This window comes from Nannobrachium achirus (assembly GCF_963921795.1).
Source record: "Nannobrachium achirus genome assembly, chromosome: 2".
In the NCBI taxonomy this organism is placed as follows: domain Eukaryota; kingdom Metazoa; phylum Chordata; class Actinopteri; order Myctophiformes; family Myctophidae; genus Nannobrachium; species Nannobrachium achirus.
This window is the reverse complement of record NC_137811.1, coordinates 57,267,026-57,288,790: the sequence shown is the minus strand read 5'-3', so window position 1 is coordinate 57,288,790 and position 21,765 is coordinate 57,267,026. Positions and strand designations below refer to the sequence as shown.

The 21,765-nt window shown below is 41.6% G+C and overlaps 2 protein-coding genes across 2 annotated transcripts in view; both read right to left on the bottom strand.

The window, feature by feature from the left end:
- Positions 1-1,814: 1,814 nt before the first annotated feature.
- LOC308306841 (myelin basic protein-like) lies at positions 1,815-19,476 on the bottom strand (the record flags this gene model as incomplete). The annotated part of the gene is made up of 5 exons (XM_080751898.1): positions 19,238-19,476; positions 8,112-8,201; positions 7,951-7,977; positions 4,393-4,470; positions 1,815-1,847 (listed from the first exon to the last, which is right to left on the bottom strand). Exons 1-5 carry the CDS (start codon positions 19,352-19,354, stop codon positions 1,815-1,817), a joined length of 345 nt encoding a protein of 114 aa, XP_080608024.1. The 5' UTR covers positions 19,355-19,476.
- The window catches only part of LOC308306832 (myelin basic protein-like), a 90,632-nt gene continuing 88,233 nt past the window's right edge, over positions 19,367-21,765 (bottom strand). Inside the window, exon 4 of the mRNA XM_080751881.1 lies at positions 19,367-19,797. Within this exon, the coding sequence (XP_080608007.1) occupies positions 19,499-19,797 (299 nt within the window). The 3' untranslated portion in view covers positions 19,367-19,498. The remainder of the gene's footprint in view (positions 19,798-21,765) is intronic.

Genomic DNA, 21,765 nt, shown 5'->3' with positions numbered 1-21,765 from the left:
AGTGCTGTGACTGGCCTAAATCACTATTACCTTCATTTCATTATGATGTGTGTTGCTGTCAGGTAAAACACAATAACGGAGACTTACGTGTTTGATTTTAAAGGATATATTATTTTATTTATTTATTTCAAGTTAAGCGGCTGGTCATACATGCTTATTACTGGTACAATGATAAGGGTCTCAAGTTTAATTTACATTCATTCACAGGACCCAGAAAAAGGCACATGCATGCTCAGGTACTCAACTCCAGGCTCAAGCTCACACCCACACACACGCAGAGCCTATGCTACACATCAGACAGACATACATACATACAAAGAAACCATTTGGATAAAATGGACGTTTTGGACAGCACAAGTGGTAGTACTTAGCAGTTCTTTGTTCGACCCCCTCATCAGAAAACTTGCAGTAACATTCTCTCGAACCACCTTCTAATGTATTCACGTCCATAACTTAAGATGGTTATAGAGCACCTTTTTGAAAATGTGTTTGTGTGCTGAACATCCACTTAAAAGACGACACGGCACAGGTTTTTTTGGTAGTCAGACAAAAGGGCAGTGTTTGAGCTGCTGTAGCTTTTTGGAATATTGCTTAGTTTTATGTGCTGTGCGTCTACTATGAAGCAACACACATATAAGACAGAAGCACTACAGAACTAAATTACATTGAAGCCTAATAGCCATTGACGCACGACCATGACATGGGCCATTATTTTCAGCGGGAAACGCGGCTGTGCGGCCAATTATAAATTAGGCCTCAACCGTAGGGCAGGGTCTGAATATGTCACTATGCTGGAAGTGACACCTTTACAATGGCAGCACCAGCATATTGGCTGTATTCAGAGCAGTCTGGCTGCTTATCAAGGTAGGAAACAGTGCACTTCAGAAGAGTTTTGGTTACATGCATCTAGAAAAGCACTGAGATTAAAAAAAATGGCGACTTGAACCACAGTTTATTACAATTCAGTGGATACTCTATCAAATAAAACTGTTTAGAAGATTAATTAATTCAATTTAAAAACCAAAATGCTTCACAGCCAGCCATAGATCCCAAATGACAAACATAGATCAACACATCACATTGAAGACAAAACACTTTGCTAAAACATGAGGAGGGAGAAAGGTTGAGTGAAATTATACGGCCAAACAACTCAGATAATATGTGTAAAATGAGTTAGCACATCCAGAAACACTACTTAATATACTGTAGTTTCATATACAGAAAAGAAACAGAAGTTTGAGGAAATGACAAGGACAAGTATGACGGGACGGAAAACCTCTCCTAAAACAGAAACAGAACCCGGTCATTCTCACAACCAAAGTGGCATCAACGGTCAAGTCAGTCGGACTTGCACCGGCCCTAACTTTCGTCTGTTCCGGGTCTGATTCAGTTCAGCCACCCTTTGCTAGTAAACAGATCAAACGGACAGCAGACAAAAAACACATTAAGTATTGAGCCACGACAGGGGGAGGGCGGGTCCTCCAGGCTGCATGTGAGGGGGTTCAAGGACATTTTCAGCAAACAGTTCACACCGTTGATGACTGCACAGACTCGGAGACTCAGCACAACGCAGGGGGGTTGGGTTTGCACAGATTGTGTCGCTAACTACCAGCCGAGTGGGTAGGGGGAGGTTCGAGGGGTCACAGGAGGTTATGAAATACATTAGAACGTTATTAGGAAAAAGTGGGGAGAGAGACTTGTGAGTTTTACAAATAAACAAGATTTCCTCCTTTTCTTCCTTGTTTTCCCACTTTGGTCCCTTTGTTCTTGACACCTGCCCTTGTGCCGTTGGAAAGGGGTTGCAGATAGGGACTTCAGCGTTTGGCCGGAGAAGCGCTTCGGCTTCCCTGCATAACAGAAGAGAAAAGATCAGCTGAATGCATGGCCGTGGCACCTGAAACTGGCTATTGTGCATGAGAGAGAAGCATGTTAGTTATGTATGTTTGTTTGTGGAGCAGTAAGGCTATGCTCGGCAGTAAGGCAGCGCGGATGACGCACGCAGGAGCCCACAGCGTTACGTCTTATGTGGCCTTGAGAAAGCCTTGAGAGATAATCGAGTTGCGCATCTGAATTGGAGATTGGACTGCACTCCCTCTATAAGACCCAGGCAATTACGGCTTGTGTAAAAGTGTGGCTTTTGAGGCCATGTCTCCAGGCAGAACCTCTCGCTTATCATTCGCTTGTTTAGAACCAAAGCTGCAGATTAGGTTAGATTAGGATTAGAATGGATGTTTCCAAGAATAGATGTGCTGTGCATCTCAGTCCATTATTTGGATAAAATAAACTGCCTGAGGATTTTGAATGGCACAGAGATTATACAAATGAGACAACCCATGGTGGAAAATTACTTGGAACAAAGAAAACTTGTTTTGATTGAAGCAGCCTTTGTTCTAAGACCCACTGTCACATGACATGACAGAAAACATTGTACAAAGCAGCAGTTGCAAACAAAGGATATGAATATGTAGACAGCATATGGGCACAAAGATTCCTATCAATCTTTGTGTTCATTTCTGTTTGGATGATTTGAGTGATGAGGGATGATTACTTTAGCTCAAGGCTAATTAGCTGCATCAGACTTCAAACCAGAAGCAGTTTTTTTTAATCTTTTTAACAAATCATATCAAATTAGCTTCTAAGGATGACTGCTAGACTTATTTAAAAAAAAAAGAAGACGGACGGGAAAATCGAGGTAACGAGATATACAGAGAGAGCAACTTTTCATAACTTTTCAAAGTTATAGCCTGCATAGCAATACACAACTAAACAGTATTTGAGAGTTTGCCACACAGTCAGAGGGGTGTGTAAAGTTAAGCTTGAAGGCACATTTGCCACCTGTCTCCTCTCTGCTGTGAACTCGGCAGATGTGAATACAGTAACTGGAAAGAGGAGATAACGTGGCGGCTGAACCACAGGGTTTGGTGAACGTTCCGTTGTGCCGAGTTGACAGGTTTCAAACGGAGTCAGAGGGAAGAGGGAATAAATACTTTGTCTTTTGTCTTTTTGCAGCCATCTTTTTCAACCCCCCTTTCCCCCCTCACCTGACACAGTTCATCTCAGCCAAAGGTGTTCTTTTTACTGCATTGGAAATTAATTGAATATATTGTACTGAGTGAATGTTGAGTCTAATATGTGTCTTTTGTGTGTTCATTAAGAGTCCTATATAGGCTATGTATGCCCCCATTGCATTGTCTAATTCTATGTATATCCAATCCAAGAACCCCCAAAATGTATCAGCCTCAGAACTTAAGTTGGTGGACTGGACGTATTGGTAACTCTGGTATGTGAGAGCACCTATCGGGTATTGCGCTATGATGTTGGCGGGGGGGAAAAAACCCTGATGATTATTGTGAAAAGCCTTGGATGGCAGATATATTAGTAGTCAGTGTGTAACCAAATTAATAACAAAATCCTGCTCTGGAGAGGGGCATGAAGGGGTAAAAGAGATGGACGAGCCTGCATTGCAATTGTAGAAATTCATTTCCCGTTCTGCAGGGGCATTGCTCTTAAGACACCCAGGAAACGATAAGCCACTGAGAGGAATAGTCCTGTCTGCAGGCGTCAAGACAAAATTGTTCTCTCTGTATGCAGTAATGTGCTACAATACCCTGACTCGCGTAAAGCAATTACAGTATGCTAGGTACTGCAGCCCACCAGATGGATAGAAAAGCCTGCCGGATGTACTGTATTATGCTGAGCGTTACATAAGCACTATTAATGCACAAAGCCGGTAGCATGTACTGTAATTGGGGCCTCTGTCTCTGGGGAGTCCTGCCGGTACACAGGAAAACCCTCAGTGTTGATGTGCCCATTTGTACAAATGTAACAAAAAAAAAAGATAGATACTCTTCTGACTTAAATGAACACTCGAGGATTTGACGGTGTACAGTTGCGTGATTTAAGCGCCTGGTCTACAGTGTGTTGAATACGTTTAGAGTGAGTAGGAAGCAGGAGAGTGTCCCGCACGGCGTATCAGTTACTCACGGTGCTTATTATGATATCATCACTGAGCCGGGGGAGAGGAGCAAGAAGAATCATTAGAGAAGAACTCCATTTTGTACTCACATTGATGGGGGGAAGGGGGGACACAAAGAGACAACGTGGGTGAAAGCCTGATTTATACCTTGTCGCACGGTGGTGTTTCGCACCGGAAATCGCCGACCTTACAGGCTCACAACACTCCGCATCCGTGGTGTGTTGTGAGCTGGTATGGTTCGGCCTTTCCCGGCACGTGACACCACACCGACGTGTGACGGAGCATGAATCAAGCGTGACACGGAAGGTTAATTTATAACACTCTACTGCGTAATTAGCCTCCCGCAGAGAGCAGGAGACAAAGTTCAAAGACAATTATGTCGAAAAGTCGAAACTTGGCAGTTTCGTGTGTTTTACCATTTTGAACATCTTGGTCAGGGTGCCTTTGCCGTCCCCTGCCTTCTTGGCTTTAGCGGACTGTGACTTCTGGTCACCCTGGGAGAGAGGAACAGAACAATGCTCAGCCAATAAAGGGCGGGATACTGGACAAACGAGTGATTGGCACTTGGGTCAAATTAAAGGCCAATAAATACTCCTTCCGACATCGGGAAATCTGTCGGAAAGGCTTTCCGAACTATTGTTTGTTGAGTCAAGACACCCGGAGGTGCATGGGTTCCGAGGAAAGGTTCTGGGACCACCTTTCCGGAGCTCGGAAAGAAGTCAATTTGTAGTTATATCATCTCTCTTTCCAAAGAAATGTACGGATGTCGGAAGGAGTATGTATTGCGCTTAATTCTATGAAAACACATTAGTACAATAAAGGCTTTGTTCTAAGTTCGACGGCGCTTCTTCTCAAGTGACTGATGTACTGAACAATTCAGTTTGATCTCTGTTGGTGCTGTTAAACAACACCCTTGACTGTGGGATAGAAAAGAGAGACTGAGACTTACTTTGAGCGTTTGGGGTAGAGGCGTATGTTATCTTAAGATCCCTTATAAGAGGAACCCATGGGACCATCCCCGTTCTGTTTTAGAACCCAAGACACCCACTGCTGTTTAATGACTTATGCAAACGCATGGAGTAAACATGATTCTCAGTTAAAGGACTGACTCCGTGCTGCCACTGAGCTGCCAGCGATCAGGACTAGGGAAGCCGACTGAAATAAATCAAGTGTGTCATATCTAGATAACCGCACAGAGACAGAGATGACGGCAAAGCTATAGCCATAGATAGGAGCGGCCGACGTTATCGTTGATGCGTGCAAAGTCGATGTGATGGAAAGTAGATGGGAATTGAATATGGGCTGTTATCTTCATCCACAGGCGTCATGCTCTAGAGCCATTTGAGGGGGCACCGATGGTCTTAATGTAATCACTGTACATCCTATTTTGGACAGTGCCCCCTCAAGCCCAATTCATACTTCGTCGCACGGGTGTGTCCACGCGCCAAATATAGCTCATGACACCGTTGTACGACGGAGCATAAATTAGCCGTTTCAGTGGGCATGACGCCTGTTGTTGTTGCTGTTGTTCTTGTCGTCGTTTTTTGCGGTTTCCGAACCACCTACCATGCCCATCTTGGCCGCTACGTTTCTCCACTGGACATGTAAGACAGAGACAAGGGGAGGAGGGGGGGACAACGATAAACACAACGCTTACTCAGAGCAGAGGCAGCATGGGGAGAAGAGGAGGCAGGTAGGAGGGTGGATGGTCCGTCCAGGGAGCAGGAGCAGATGCAGGGGAGGAGCAGAGAGGGGAAAAGGTGTGGGGCGGAGGCAGCGCAGGGAGCAGTGAGGAGGAGGCGCTCACGGTGAAAAGAGCACAAGTTCAGTGACATTCAGGACAACACAGCAACAGAAGCCAAGAGTGTAACCTACAGTGACTAGTGACTACAGGCCTGATACTATTTAGAATGAATAGCAACCTTGTATAGTTTTCAAGTAAAACTTGTTAATTAAATTTTAAAAAATGAGTTACAAAAGACCTTTTGTCATGGCATGAAAAAGCCAATAGTACAGCCTAAAGTGACTACACATATCTATGAAAATGTATACTGAGAAGCAACTACTGTACAATAAATGCTTATTAATGAATGAGTTAAACTAATGGACATTTTGCAGCCATATTGAGATAAATAGTAGCACAATGTTACATCATGTACAGATGTTACTAATGATACTTTTACTTTTATTAACAGAGCAGGGCTCCCACGGTCATGAAATTCCTGGAAATATTTTGAAATTAGAAAAATATTTTTCCAGTACTGGAAAAGTTTTGGAATTGATCAAGGGTCCTGGAAGGTCCTGGAAAAAATAGCCATGCATTGTCTTTGGTTATTGATTTTGTTAATAACTCTGAAATGACAAATTAAACATTGGTCAAATTGTCAAATATTAGAGGCAGAAATTGTGAAAATAGCAGATCTACATGCTCGCAGATCTACATGCTCACTTGTGAGCATGTAGATCGGCTATTTTCACAATAGAACCGTGTTATACAAAATTCCTCAACTTGTAGTGCTCGTCAGTGTCCTCAGTTCAAATATGATTATTTCGGGGGTGACGGCCTGAAAAGGTTGAGAACCACTGGCGTACACTTCCTGTCTTTGGGCATTGCGCATAGGAGTAAGCGACTTGTTATTGAGCTGAATTATTGTTATATAGTCCTGGAAATTGTGTTAAATATTCTGGAAAAGTTTTGGAAAAGGTTTGGAAATGAATTGGTAAAAATGGGTGGGAACCCTGACAGAGCCTTTCAGAGCCTTGATATGAACGATCGCTGCACCCTGACTGTTTGACCTGAATGGAACACAACCCAAATTAGTATCGTTGGTAACACCTACAGTACACAACTAACATTACACAACTATTTATGTCAATATGGCTGCCGTGAAAATGACCTTCGGTAGGGTGTGTCCGAAACTAATTACCAACCTACTACTACTGCACAGTATGCTAATTTCAGCTTACTATCTAGTATCTGCTAAGCAGTAGGGTTTCACTTCGGACATACTAAAAAGTAATTTGGCATACTGTTTAGTATGTAGTAGTTATGTGATATTGGACGCTGGCCCTGTCCAAAATCACACAATAGCATACTAAATATGACATGGTGGCACTTTCCCCATGCAGTGCTGGGTTACAAGAGCTACTCTCAATATGCTCTCGGTATGGAGAACAATTTGATATCAAGTACAATGCAGAAAAAAGTAACATCATGATAGTGCGCTCTAAAGATGATCGGAGGTCAGTTTTCCCTCGGTTCTTTCTGAGTAACAAAGCTCTGGAGATATGTAATGAGACTAAATATCTCGGACATTATATATCAGATGATTTGTCAGATGACAGAGATATTCATCGGCAATGTAGTAAGCTCTATGCACAAGCAAACATGCTGAAGAAAAGATTCCACATGTGCTCCTCTGATGTTAAAGCTTCTCTGTTTAGAGCGTACTGCACACCCTTGTACACTGCTCACCTGTGGGGCAGGTACAAGGTTAAATCTTTACAAAGACTGAATGTGGCATACAATGATGCTCTGCGGCTGTTAATGCGTGTGCCTAGATGGCACAGCGCCAGCCAATTATTTGTCAGTTTGGGGTTACCTAGCTTTAAAGCCCTTCTTAGAAATCTGATGTACAGATTCATGTGCCGATTAAATGATTCTGGGAATTATATTATAATGAAGATAACGGACCCTGGGGTCTCTCTTAGATATAGCTCAACTCTGTGGCGCCATTGGCGCAGAAGCCTTTTTGTGGTACACTGACAGCACTAGTCTGTTATGTGTTTTTATGTATTTTATGTTTCTTGTATACTGTACTGTTGTTGTTGTTTTTTGATATGGACCCCCTGTGAGATTCCTTAATAAAGATTATATATAAATAGTATGTTATTATGTACTGCTTAGTAGATACTAAATAGTAGGCTTAACCTGGATAAAGGGAATATATACGTCACATAAGCAGGGGACTCACCCTGGACTTGGCAGGGGCAGGGGACACCTGAGAAGGAGTTAATCACACAAGACAGTAAGAGACCTCGACAATAAGTGACACTTTAGTTAGTGATAGACGGGGTGAAGAAGTGCTGGAGAAATGCAACAAGAGAAGACACGGATCAGAAGCATTCCACTCACGATCGTCCTGAAGAAGTGCACCACGGCATTCTCTGTCCCGCGCTTACGAGGGGAAGCAGCGGCTTTGGGAGCGGTGCTTCGGAAAGACCCCTGGAGAGGAGAGGAGAGGAGAGGAGAGGAGAGGAGAGGAGAGGAGAGGACAGACAGAAGGGACGACAAGAAAATAGTATGAGCATATAGATCAGGGGTCTTCAACAGGGGTTCCGGGACCCCTAGGGTGTCCTCAGAGTTACTACAGGGGGTCCTCCAAATCTTTCTCGTTTTCTATATTAACCACTTGAACCCTTGCGTCAATATTCAGAGAACTTTAGCTAAAAATAGCAGATCTACAAGCTCACAGAGCTTGTAGAGTATTTTCGGCAAAGAGGTTTCGTCTAGAGGGGAAAAAGAGCAGACTAAGTACAGAGTGAAAGGTCAAGTTTATTAAGCATTGACGGTTCAAGTGGTTAAAAGACAAATTTACATGGACCCAAAATACACTGATGATTGTGCTGTCAAACGATGAAACTATATGGAATCTATGGGTTGTGGGGGTCCCTGCTTCATCTTTCTCTCAACTAAGGGGTCCTTGGCCTGAATATAGATAATGGCTTAGTATGATCCCGGGATCAATAAAAAGGTCCATCTTGTCTCTACAGGCTAATCCCTGTTCTTTGGTTTACGCGGACACAGCACCGGTGTCGTGGACAGAAAACAGAGCAGGTATTTTCTATATGCGACACCACTGTAAGCACCAAGCCTGTGGAGTGCACTCTTTTCCACACTCCAAGCTGACACAAATAAGCACTGCACATCAGGGTTCATCTTGCGGGGCCACAGTGTCCCCACTTCACAGAATGGGGGCAGGAGCAGGAACATCCCCTGCTGCCATAGCGTTCTCATGGAAATGGCCACACACACACACACACACACACACACACACACACACACACATTTCCTAAAGGCGATGTGGCAAAAGTGCAAGTGAATCATTAAAAACCCAATTAAATTACATAAATGAATAGTTAGATTTGGCAGCATTTTCTTGTTTGTGGCTCTAGCTTATTAAAAGAACGTGTAGCCAAGAAAACCAATAATTTAAATGACAGAGAGGATTAAAGATGGCTTTATTTTGTTAAGGCTTGATCTTTACAAAGATGTGTAACTAATTGCCAACCAAAATGAACAATTCTTTAAGAAATAGTGATTCAATTAAATGCAGTCCTAAAAACAATATTTTATAGATGGTATATCAAAGTAAACTTTTTTATAACAGAAAACAGTCTACGTAATGTAGACACCATATTATTTTTTATGGCATTTATGGCCTTTATTTCCTTCACATGAAAATGTATTCCGTCTCACCACCTGTGAACATGCTATCCCTGCAGGGAAACTGCAAGTTAACTATGATGGCATTTTCCTACTTTGGTCTGGTGCAGTTTAGCAGGCTTGAAGTGGGTCAAGCTCATTCCTGGGTAAAGTAGTGACCACTCAGCTTAAAAGGTGAGAATTCTGTGGATGGCAAAAGTCCAAAATTTCATCAAAAGCCAATTTGTCATCTCAACATGAGTCGTCAGTAGATGGCCCTCTTAGAATTAACAGAACGCCCTCTAATATAATCTCATTTTAACCACACCAAAGCCATGCCTAAAATGTATTCTAAAAACTCATTCCTGGGACTTCTGTTCTTTCTAGAGTTGGCCTGAGGAGGGTGTACTTTTTTTTTTAAATAATTTCATGAAGAAATCAAAGACAAATCTAAGAAATTCCATGAATTAGAAAACAAATGTTAGTAGTGAAAATAGCCGATCTACAAGCTCACTATGTGGCACGAAGCGATGCGTTGTGTGAAGGAATGTTTAGTTCAAGTGCGTTGACCATACGGTTGCAATGTAATAATAATGCTAGAAGTGCCTCTACAGATAAAGGGAGTTTTGTGTGGATTTCCTGAGTTAAGCTTGAAAAGCTCTGTAGAGCCGCTATCTCAGCCTCAGTTGCAGTCAGTTTTCATGCACTCATTTTATATCTTGGATTCTATATTTCCTCAGGGGAGGACCTAAAATTATACTGTGTGTGTGTGTGTGTGTGTGTGTGTGTGTGTGTGTGTGTGTGTGTGTGTGTGTGTGCGTGCGTGCGTGCGTGCGTGCGTGCGTGCGTGCGTGCGTGCGTGCGTGCGTGCGTGCGTGCGTGCGTGCGTGCGTGCGTGCGTGCGTGCGTGCGTGCGTGCGTGCGTGCGTGCCTGCCTGCCTGCCTGCCTGTCTGTCCATCCTGGATCTACTCATTTTCCAAGAACTTTTTAATATTTCCATGTGAAATTGGCTTTCAAAACTCAAACCTAAGTTGCAGGCTTGAACACTCAACCTGACACTTCTGATGGACACTTGAGCCACAGAGTAGCCTACTCTCATGCCTGTCATCGCTTTTTCACTCTGCTGATTCCCCCAAGAACCTTTTAATACTTTCTTGGGAAATTGCCTCTCAAAACTTAACTTTAAGTTGCGGGCTTGAACACGCCACCTGAAACTCAAGATGGACACATTTGTGTCACGGAGTACTTCCGTACTTCATGGTTGTCATCAGTTCTTCAGTCTCTCCTCGTGAATTCCAATGATTCGAAAGCTTATTTTGAAGTTTGAACCCAAGAGGGATTTGACATGTAACCATATGTGGCTACTCGTCACTGAAGCTGTCAAACAAATGCCAGTGGAAAATGTAAACCCAATCACTGCTCACAGAACTGTCAAGGGGGTTCCGTTTAAGCATGGTTTAAACTTTATACTATGAAAATGCAAATCTACAAGCTCACAATGGGTGAACTTGTAGCTTGTAGATCGGCTATTTTTGGCGCGCCACACTGAGAACGTATCAGATCATAAATTGGACATTAACTTCCACACAGTCTGTGACTTCTCAAAGAAAAACATCAAATAAATGTTTTATTGGTAATTATCCATTGTTGCTGGACAGCATGTCAATGGAAACTACCATTATTTATATTGTTTATGCTGACAGCATGAGTGACTGTGTGACCTTGTGTTCTTCCCAGCTGCTTTCCCAAACAGAGACAGACTTCATTAAGGAATCCTTCTGCCTAATGATGTCCTAGGCTACTGGGTTGTGACGAAGACACACAGTCGAGTCATGTTATGACAAATCCAGTTGCGGAGTGTGTGTGTGTGTGTGTGTGTGTGTGTGTGTGTGTGTGTGTGTGTGTGTGTGTGTGTGTGTGTGTGTGTGTGTGTGTGTGTGTGTGTGTGTGTGTGTGTGTGTGTGTGCGTGCGTGCGTGTGTGTGTGTGTGTGTGTGCACGCCAGTTCCATGCACTTTTAGATATGTGTGACCTGATGTGTGTCTGTGTGTGTGCATGTGCAATATGTTCCCCCTATGGAACTGGAAAACATGAAAGCAAACAGCATTCTATCTGGATGCGGGACAGACAGAATTAGGGAGAAGAAACAATGGTAAAGAGACGATAATTGATGTTCTGGAGACTCGAGAGTGCGAGATTCGTCCAATTTCATTTTGACGTTAGAGTGCCTTTCTTCTACACTGCCAGTCTGGCCCGAGAATCTATCTGATATTGTAGTTGAGAGAGAGAAGATCATATAAACAGTAATAGGCTATCTATTTTCTTTCTTTTTTTTTTTTTTTTTTTTTGAGTGTGTGTGTGTTTTTGCTGTTTTTGTTTTTGCATTTGTTTTGTTTATTGCTTTTATGTAATACTCCTTGTCATGTCCTATAAGTTTATTAAAGAAAAAAAAAAGAAAAAACAACAAACATATTGTTTAAAAAAATAGGCTAAAGAAAATAGTGATCTTCTGTAACAAGCTTTAAACTAACAGAACTGTGCTCACAGCCACCCTTCAAGTTTAATGTGTTTGCTATCAGGTCCAGAAATGTGAAATTACCTCTCTGACAATGGCTCTAAATAGCTTTCTCCATTCAATTCCCACTCCAAGTTATATAATGCTGTATGAAATTAAGACAAGATAATTGTTTGTGGAAAAAAAAGGCTAAACTAAAACTGAATGAAACCTTAATGAACAATGCAAAACTAACTGAAACTAAAAAGAACTGCATCTAAAATCATCTTAGTTATAGTTTTCTTTCATATTTAATAGTGCAGTAGTAATTATAGTTTTATAGTCATGCATACCCTTGCTTCTATAAATCAATGCTTTCCCCATAATACCTGAGAGACCAAAACTAATAAAAAATACATTAAAAGTACCTAGTGCACTCAAATCTAACTAAAACTAAAATAACACAACACCAAACTGGTCAAAATTTTTGTTTTAATAAAATGAATATTTGAAAACCATACGCTTTGAGGATCACAGCCCACTTTGAAAAGCAAGGAGTTTGTTGCTGTTTCAGAGACTCTCACATTAATAATGTCCTTTTAGGAGAGAGGAGCAGGCCAGGGATCATTGATAATCCCTTTGATGTTTGAAGAGAGAAGGTAGGATGTGAGTGCATGCATTTGAAAAGAGCGCAATCTCATCTCCCCACAGGGTCAACTTGACAAAATATTGTTGAACAGAACAGCGATGTTATGTAACCGCAAATTATTTCACCTACAACACATGAACGCTTTCATCTTTTAGATGCAAACAAGCCAATGCAAGATTATCTCCCGGATAGTTTAAATGATTTCGCTCTGTACCACTTGCTACTCTGAATTGATCTCACAATGAGCCAGTGCCACTTGTTTAGACAGGGATGCACATATATTCTCTGAGGTTGAGAGAATAATATGGAGGTTGATCCAGATTCACTGCACGCCAGGTTTAACATTTTGTGTTATGTATTATTGCTTCCATATTTCATCTGTTTTACATGAATGCCCTATTATTTTATACTTTGTTGCATGACAGTATCGCATAATAAGTAATATGGACACAAGGTCGGAAGTCATTATGTATGTGTGGTGTTTATAACAATGACAAGTATTAACAAGAGCTTATGACTAAATAACAACTACTAAGGATCCATTGGATCTCAGGTTCTCAAGTAATAGACAAGCTGCCCAACAGCAAAGATGTTATGTCATATGTGTGTATGTAGGTCTACAGTATATATGTATGTCTCTCCCTTGAACTGGTTAATGATCTAAACGTTAACCCCAGAGGTCAATGTTAGGCCATGGAATCCATTTTTATTATGGATGATGCTCAATAATGTATACTGAGATGATCATTGGGGGCAGTCATAGCTGAGTGGTTAGACAAGGTACGATACGCAGGCCAGGCCAGCAACGTCCACACATGGACACGTCCCGGCTGACAGCCTGTAGGAGTATGTGCAAAACTGTTGCCCTTAAAAAAAACATGTCAACCTCATTTCATTGTAATTAAGATATACGATAGGAATTTGTAATTTTTTAATGCCTCATTTAGCTACTATGTCCCTGAACGTCACATGAAAAACGTTATGAATGCTACCAGCTGTCGTCAGCTAGGTTCCACACATCTGGAGCCGTAAAACCTCTTGAATGGTTCTTACCGTACTCATATATACAGTATTATACTGTAAACATTGTTTACTTTCTATATTTTAACGATGTTATTACCTCTCAGGAGAACAAACGATCTCTCGTATTATCAGGTAGAGCGGGAACTCAGCCGATCGATGTTGAGGACATTAATGCTGGGGTCTGACACTAGGCTGTGAAACAGAAATCCACTGGAGATTGCACTTCACTCAGGAAGGCAATCAGTCTGAGAGGACCAGAACATTGTTTCTCATAACACGGAATCGCACAGAAATGGCCACCTGCCATCGTGTACACAACAAAGACATTTGGCCAATTGTTTTATGTGCACAACTAGTGCAGCTATAGAGTAGTTTGATTCCCCAAAACCTCACAGCGAGACAAATGTGGCGTACTGTACTACCTTGCAGTGAATAACCACAGTGGAACCAGTTGCATGGCCCAAAAACGTATAAAAGAATACACAAAGGAAAGCATTTTATTTCTGGTTCAAATATAGGTAACACACACATGCAGTAAACATTAATACATCCTTTTACCGTTTTTCATTTTGGACTTGAACTAGTTGAGGGACTGTTCAATCCACACAGCCGAGTCACTTTTGACTTGCATTTTCACTTAATTAGCATGTATTATGTGAAAAGATGCATACTAAAACAAACTGTCCTATCCTTCAGAGGTTTTCATACCAAACTAATAACTGATAACAAAGCAAGTTACTCTCACAATGCTCAGGGTGTCTGCCTTTGTCTGAAAAATAAATTAAACGATGAATATGGATGTGAATATGGATCCTAAATGGAAATTGTAAATGAAACAATAGTGAGAATTTTTTTTTTTATAATCTGCATCTCAAGGAAATAATATGAAGCAAGCTATTTTCATTTCTCTGAATAAAACAATACAATTGGCACAATAGGGTGCAAATCAAACTACTTTTCTTTTGAGGTCACATCGTTTCATGGCTCATGAATAAGCTTTATGTAAACATTTGCATTGAAAACACCTTTACAGCAATGGGAACGTTCCCCTGAGATGCAAAAGCATCCACACCACAAGACATTCATGCCTTCTGTCTGTGCTTCACTACAGGGTTATTCTAAGCGAATTTAGTGAGCCGTTTAGCGGCTCGCTGTTGGGATAAACCCACTGCCATAACTCCTATGGTTTCCAGTAAACAGGCTTGGCACAAAGGAATGTTTCAAATGTCTCCAGGAGCATAACATTGCCCATTTGTTAATACTAGACAGGATTAAGCTGGCAAAAATAAATCTTCCAAATGAAATGTAAATTTGAGCAAAGCCATTGAAAGCATATCAACATTTCACAACTATGAGAAATGTAAATTGTTCAGCACTGCTTGGGAACAAAGAATAAACACTCTATTTATACAGAGAGGATTTTATATTAAATGTACTAGTAAACGGCGCATTTATATACAGTAGCAGCACCTTTCTCCAAAGTGCTTTGCAATGTGCATTACATTCACCCATTCATGCAGCCTGCTCACTGGAAGCACTAAATGGTTAAGTGCCTTGCTTAAAAAGTCAAAGCCAGGAGGAGCCAGGGATTGAACTGCAAGCCTTCCAATTCCCAAGATGCTCTACTACCTCCTGAGCCACAGTTATTATTATTTGTGTCATTATTGTATCCTTGTATGCTCATTACTGTGCAAATAAACTAAACTAAACTATTCAACCTACAGGACTTGACACCGATCCACCTGTCTTGTAGCGCCGCTTGTCTGTTGTTTGTTAGCAGAGAGGTTAAGAACTGAAACATAGAGACAATGCAGAGGATGTTGTGTTAAAGACGTTTTAATCAAGCAATCATTCCAAAGCTTAGAACAGGGTCAGGGTTGGGAACAGGGCATTGGTCAAGACAGTAAAAACATTACAAGCATTGACTGGAAGTCTCAAAGTATTACAAACGCAGGCACGCGAGTACACACACACACACTCACACACACGCTCTCTCTGACTGGTTAGAAGACACACGTGAACCTGAGTTGTGCTAAATTTAGCTTGCGTATGTGTTAAGTTATACTCTGTCACACAACCATGTCGCTCATTTTCGTCTGTCATTTTCATCTGTCAACCTGACCATCATAAGACCTGGCAACCATCAGATTGTCTCCAGACCATACTGATGTCTGACCTGTCTTTCTCTTTCCACCTTCATGACACTGCAATGATGGAGCATGTCCGGGAAAAATCTATTTCACCCACTTGACACGTGTAAACCTGTTACGTGACAATACAATTGAGTTTACTTGAGTGACTAAGTCGTGTAACAAAGTATAACTTAATCTTATGCGGGGAGCCCTCCCCTCCTACCAAGACACTGCGGTGGAGTGCAGCATATTAATTTTGGTTTTAAAACGCCCACAGTGCTAACGCCCACACTGTTGGATTACTCAGTTTGCGATTCCACAATTTAATATGCTAATTAAGACTCCAAACAGCCTTTAGTTGTTAAGCTTTTCTCCGTGTATGGCTAATGTTTATGCAAATTCAGCTATTCTTCAAATAAGCACATTATCCATAGAATTTAAACCAATTATGAAAACCAATAAAGCCTTAGTTGTGTGCCGGTGTTTGTTGCACACCTAAAACAGTAGTTCTACAACCTCACAACGTGTCACAGCATGACACGTAAGTAGGTCGGGAGTGGCTTATTGTCGGTATCAGCCGGAAACACGCGGGAGTCTGTCCCCGTTACAATGCGCTAGACCCCTGGGAGATGGACTGCTGAGGTGGAGCGCCACACCTACCATCAGCTCCCAGTACTTGCCGCACGACTTGCCAAGCCGTGCTACTCATACGCTGAGTTGACGGTGCCCGGAATCGAACCCATGACCTTGCGGTACAAAGGCAAGAGCTCTACCGACTGAGCTACACGTAGTGAGCTTGTAAATCAGTTATTTAGGTGCGCGACACAGTGTGCAATCAATTATACATCAGGCATTATTATTAGCATACAGATGGCTTTGCAGTGGTCTAATTTCCTGAGACTCCATTATTTCATTATTATTAAACTTCTTTCTGGCGATATCTCACAATTTATGAAACAGATATGATATCCAACAATTTTCTCCCCAAGGTCCAGACTCTAGTCAGGACTGACAGAAAGCAAATATATAGATATATAAATGCCAGATAACTCAATAATTAACTCCAAAACATGAATAGAAAAGGGGAAGCTGTACAAAAGGAAATTAGGACAAAGGTGCGACAGGTGTGAATGGCTGTCTACCACCATCTGACTATTAGTCAACTGTTGAAACAACTCATCTCTCGACTGAATGGAAAGGAAATTAACACAGAATTCCAAATGGCACATAATACGTACAACACGATCTCCGGTGGTCTCCTCTAATACTGCGTGCTATTTTTATAATGCAAAAGGTTTTACAGGACGATCTGTGTATAGCCTAGAGATAGTCTGTTTTGTTGGAACTAGAGCAAAAAATATATACATCTCTTATATTGTTGAATTCTCTGAAAATGTTCACAGCAAAGTGTTATTGCAGATTATTCCCTGCTTGAGGCAATGGAGGTGGGCGAACCTGTCTGTAGATACTTGAGATTAACACTTTGAAGGCAAACCTTTGGCGAAATCATAAATACCCTACTCTGCCCTACAAAGGCAGAGTGCAGTAACTACGTTCCTGAATTTCACAAAAAAATGGGTTTAAGATAAAGGCATTTAAGTGATATTACACTGATTTTATATCCTTTCTTGAGCTAATTGCTCATCCCCCAATATCATGAAGGCTAATTTGACCTTTGGGCGACACAAATAAGGTGTGTCCGAAAACGTAGTTACTGCACTCAGCCTTTGTAGGGCAGTACTGTACCGGTGCATGTTACAGTTAGCTTTGTAAGTACCGTAACCAATTTGGAAAGCAACATAACATTTTGTTTGGACATAAAGTCTGAGCCAGCCAAAAGAAATGCAGCTTCAAACAAGATTTCAATCAATCAGTCAAAGCTCATTTGCAAGTAGGCTGCCCATTGTCTATTTAATAACATTTCCCTGAATGTTTTTATCGAGTGAAAAAATCCAGATAAGCAAATGAATTGCTCAATCAAATGGAGGCGAAAGGAAATATTCTTAACTAGCACAACATTTCCGTCCCCGTTTCTAAAGCATTTCTTTTTCATCGTTTACATAAGGCCAAGGAAAATGCATATTTCGCTGCTTGCCAATATCAGTAGAATATTGATAATACACAGGGAAAGCAAATGCTAGCCAACAGATCTTATAAAGGAGGATATATTAGTTCACTGTGCAATACATCGTACCTTTTCCCTTAGAACAATTACCAATTCCGTCTCTACACTATATTGATTCAAGATAAATACTATCTCTGTATACGGCTTACAGCACAGGAACAATTCAATCTCCTGTCTTTGGTAGCACACAGAGAGGCTTTGGGGTTTGGCTTTTAGCGCATTGCAGAGTAACAAAGAAATGTAGTCTCAAACACCACATGATATCACTATGCTTCAAGAGGAACTCTTAAGGAGCTTTTCTCATACACTACTACGCAATGCAGCTGCTTATGATTTATATAGCCCCACACAGGATTGTATAACATGTTCCCGTACTAATAAATATATATATTTGTATAATATACAACATATCTTCTATTTTATTATATATACAGTATATACTGTAGAATAATGTGGTCATAGACCAGCCTTTGTGAAATAGGAGAGGGCCATGCTCTTGTATAACTCCCCAAAGTCAGTGTATTAAAAGTCCATGCAATGCATACTGTTTCAATTCCCTGTATAGTCAACTTATCACATTTTCAGTGTTTCACTTTCACCGTATGACTGCTTAACCCACTGTGTCATCAGAGTAGTTTGAATGTTAGATATGATTCTCTACAGCGTACCTAATATAAGAATTCCCAAAACCTGTTTCCATTACACCTAGTATGTGACGTATGGGAGGGTACCATCACATCTCCTCTCTTCCAGCTTTCATTAGCTCCAGTTTTACATAATATACAAGTAAAAACATACTATAAATCAAACAGCCTTGGCAACTGGAAGATACGACGGAACAAATACTACTACCATTCACTTCAACCATGGTGGCTACATCACGTACCACAAGCATTTAGTTTAAAACAAAAATATTCATAAAAGATAAAAGAAAGAACAGAAATGTCAGTACCATCCCCCCCAATAAAATAAAATAAAATAAAAAGAGACATTTCGTCATCAACTCATCATCGACTCAAATGCCACTGTAGCACAGAAAGACCTCAACCACGCCCAAAGCTATTTTCCAGTGTTCGGTGTTACCTCTAATCAATGCCATTATTACACAGACAACACATTTTAGGACAATGATGGAATCTGGCACATTACGAAAGGCAGTAAAACAACAAAAAAATTATGTGATTAAAAAAACAACAATAAAAACATATATACCAGATAATACGGTTTACTATAGTACAGCATATACCGTAAATAAGTTCTAACACCACAGCTTAAAATAAAGAATCATAAGTGAAGTCTGAGTTCTTCTTAAGACAGACTGGGAGTGAAAAACAGAAAGCAGAATAAAAATGATGGTACCGTCAGAAAAGGACTTAGTATCAAACGTCCTATCAAACCTCCCTCCTTCCTCACCTTGCTCTTCCTCTTCTTGTCTGCGCCAAAGAACTTTCCAATGGAATCCAACAGGCCGGGGCTCTTCTTCCTCCTGCCCAGCCCAAAGGCGCCCTGTCCGGTGCTTGTGGATGCCATGGCGGTAGTGGTTTTGGGTTCGGGAAGTAACTTATTAAGGGTTCGTAAAACGCAGGGGATTCTCACCTCTCAAGCGAGAGAGAGATACAGAGAGACAGGAAAAAGAGAGAGGAAAGGAGGAAGCAAAGTTAACAAAAAGCGACACTACTCTAGGTCCTGTTCGGGGCTTTCCGAACCACACTCTGAACCCGCACCGCTGTGTTCCTGGATGGTCTGCAACTCGTCCGATTCGGAGGGGCGGTCTTTGAAGGTGTTATCCTCTCGTCCCGGGGCATCTCGGGAGAAGAGGCGGACCAGATGGGGGCGGGGCGTGGCGTCGTCAGGGTCAGCTGTGCTGGTGTCGGGCCAGGATCCGTGGGAGCCCTCAGCGCCCGTGGAGTCAGTCACCGCCGGCGTCTCCGACACGCAGCCATTGTTCTGGTTCACATCTGCCTCACCCAGGCCTGCGCAGAAACAACAAGGGTTATCTATGGGCTCGGGCCTGCATGGCACACAGTGGGGACCGGCCGCACAATGGGGCCTTTCTGAGAGGAGAGGGCCCTGCCCTGCCACTCCTGCTGCAGCGGAGACCAGCAGAGGCAAGCGCTCCCACTTGAACCATCATACATACTAACCTGATGTTACTAAAGCAGTGGTTCTTCTCAACCTTTTCAGGCCACGACCCCCCAGAATAATCATATTTTAAGCACTTGGAATAAATAGTAGGAGTTGAGGCATTAGATTTAGCTTGACTCACTTCCACATATAAATATTTTGTTGTGTTCTTACTGTATATTATTTGACAATTTGGCCAATGTTTGGAGATGATTTCAACCATCATTCAGTCGCCCTCCAGTCTTGTATGACAAAACAATGTAAATATGTGCTGATCATGACTGAAGAAGTAGAATACCTTAAAGTCCACGGCTCCACACACCATTTCACAGTGAATGCACAGCACATCGGTTACCCCACATACCACATCTTTGAAAGTTGCAACAATACGCTCACCTCCTAATTCAGTTTGCCGCGTCACACTGGATTTACAATCGCAATATAGGAAAACATGTTGAATATTCTTCAACATGTTTACGCCACAATACTTGCACACAAACAAAATAGAAAGAAAAATATCTTCCAACTTGCAACGGAAAGTTGCATCTTGGATGATAGTATGTGACCCACATACAGACATATTCGATGTTAAGTTCAACAGCTCAAATGATGAGGTGTGCTCTTCAGCATTACAATGTGAAAACTGTATCACACATGCCAGCACGTCTGTTGCTGTAACTGAGACATACAAGCTTTTTCCTGTATGGCTCTGATCTAACAGCTAACTGCCATGCTACTAGCTACTGTAGCTCCCACAGCACAGGGCATCCAGTGCATTCCTGCCTCTGAAACAATATACACACTGTACTGGCAGAAGTGGTGTAGCGGTACACCCGGGAATCTGCATGCTAATGTTGATTTAACAGTGGTCTATTGTCAACTCTGCATAATTATTTCTGTGGCACAACAGGGGCCCAGTGTCACCAAAATAGCCCCTATAAGTATGGATTTTCAACTCATTGCAAGGTGACACTTATCTGATTCGGAACCATGGACGCAGCAGGGCGCGCCTTTCTGGGTCCAGAAGCAAGTGCTTCTTCCATTATTGTCTCTGTGCAATGTTAATGTAAGGCCGTGATTGATAGCCACATTATCACGCCATTACATAGACATGGTCAAATGTCCCTCTTACAATTTCCCCATTTGTGGAAATTGTGCGCATTTCATTCGGTGCCGTTTAGAAGTTCTCCGGCTCGTTTCCCCAGACAAAATCTAAAGGCATTGGGGAGGGAAATTCTAAATCAAAATGTGTTGATGAAATCACCCTGTGGCAGTTATAAATAATAGACTATAGACTCTGTGGTCCTTATCACAGTTCAATGAAAGGATAACCCACAGAGGATTTGGATGGTTTAAAGAGGAAAGATAACATAGAGTTTAATAGTATGGATTGATGGTATCTGAAAGGATAACAACCACTGATAAAGCTTATCTCAACTAAAATGAATAAAGGACGGAATACAGAAAAATAACTTATTTTCTTATTGAGCAACAGTACAAGTCATAATAAGCAGGCCATTCTTGATCTTCACATGATTACAGTACAATGAAGCAGGCATTCAGACGCCGCTGATCATCTACAGCTGCCAAATGCCTTGAGCTTTGCATAGACAGCGAGAAAGAACAAGAGAGATGCAGACATTCTGCGAGAGAGATAGAGTCAGGCAGACGTACAAAGGGGAAATAAGAGTGATGTAAATTAGGAAGATATGCTTTATTAAACTTAAGATGCTGTAAGTGCACTGAAAGAGAGCCTATACCTCCCGCAAGTGGGAAATATTCAACAATGTAATAACGTAAAAAGACAAGTAATTAAT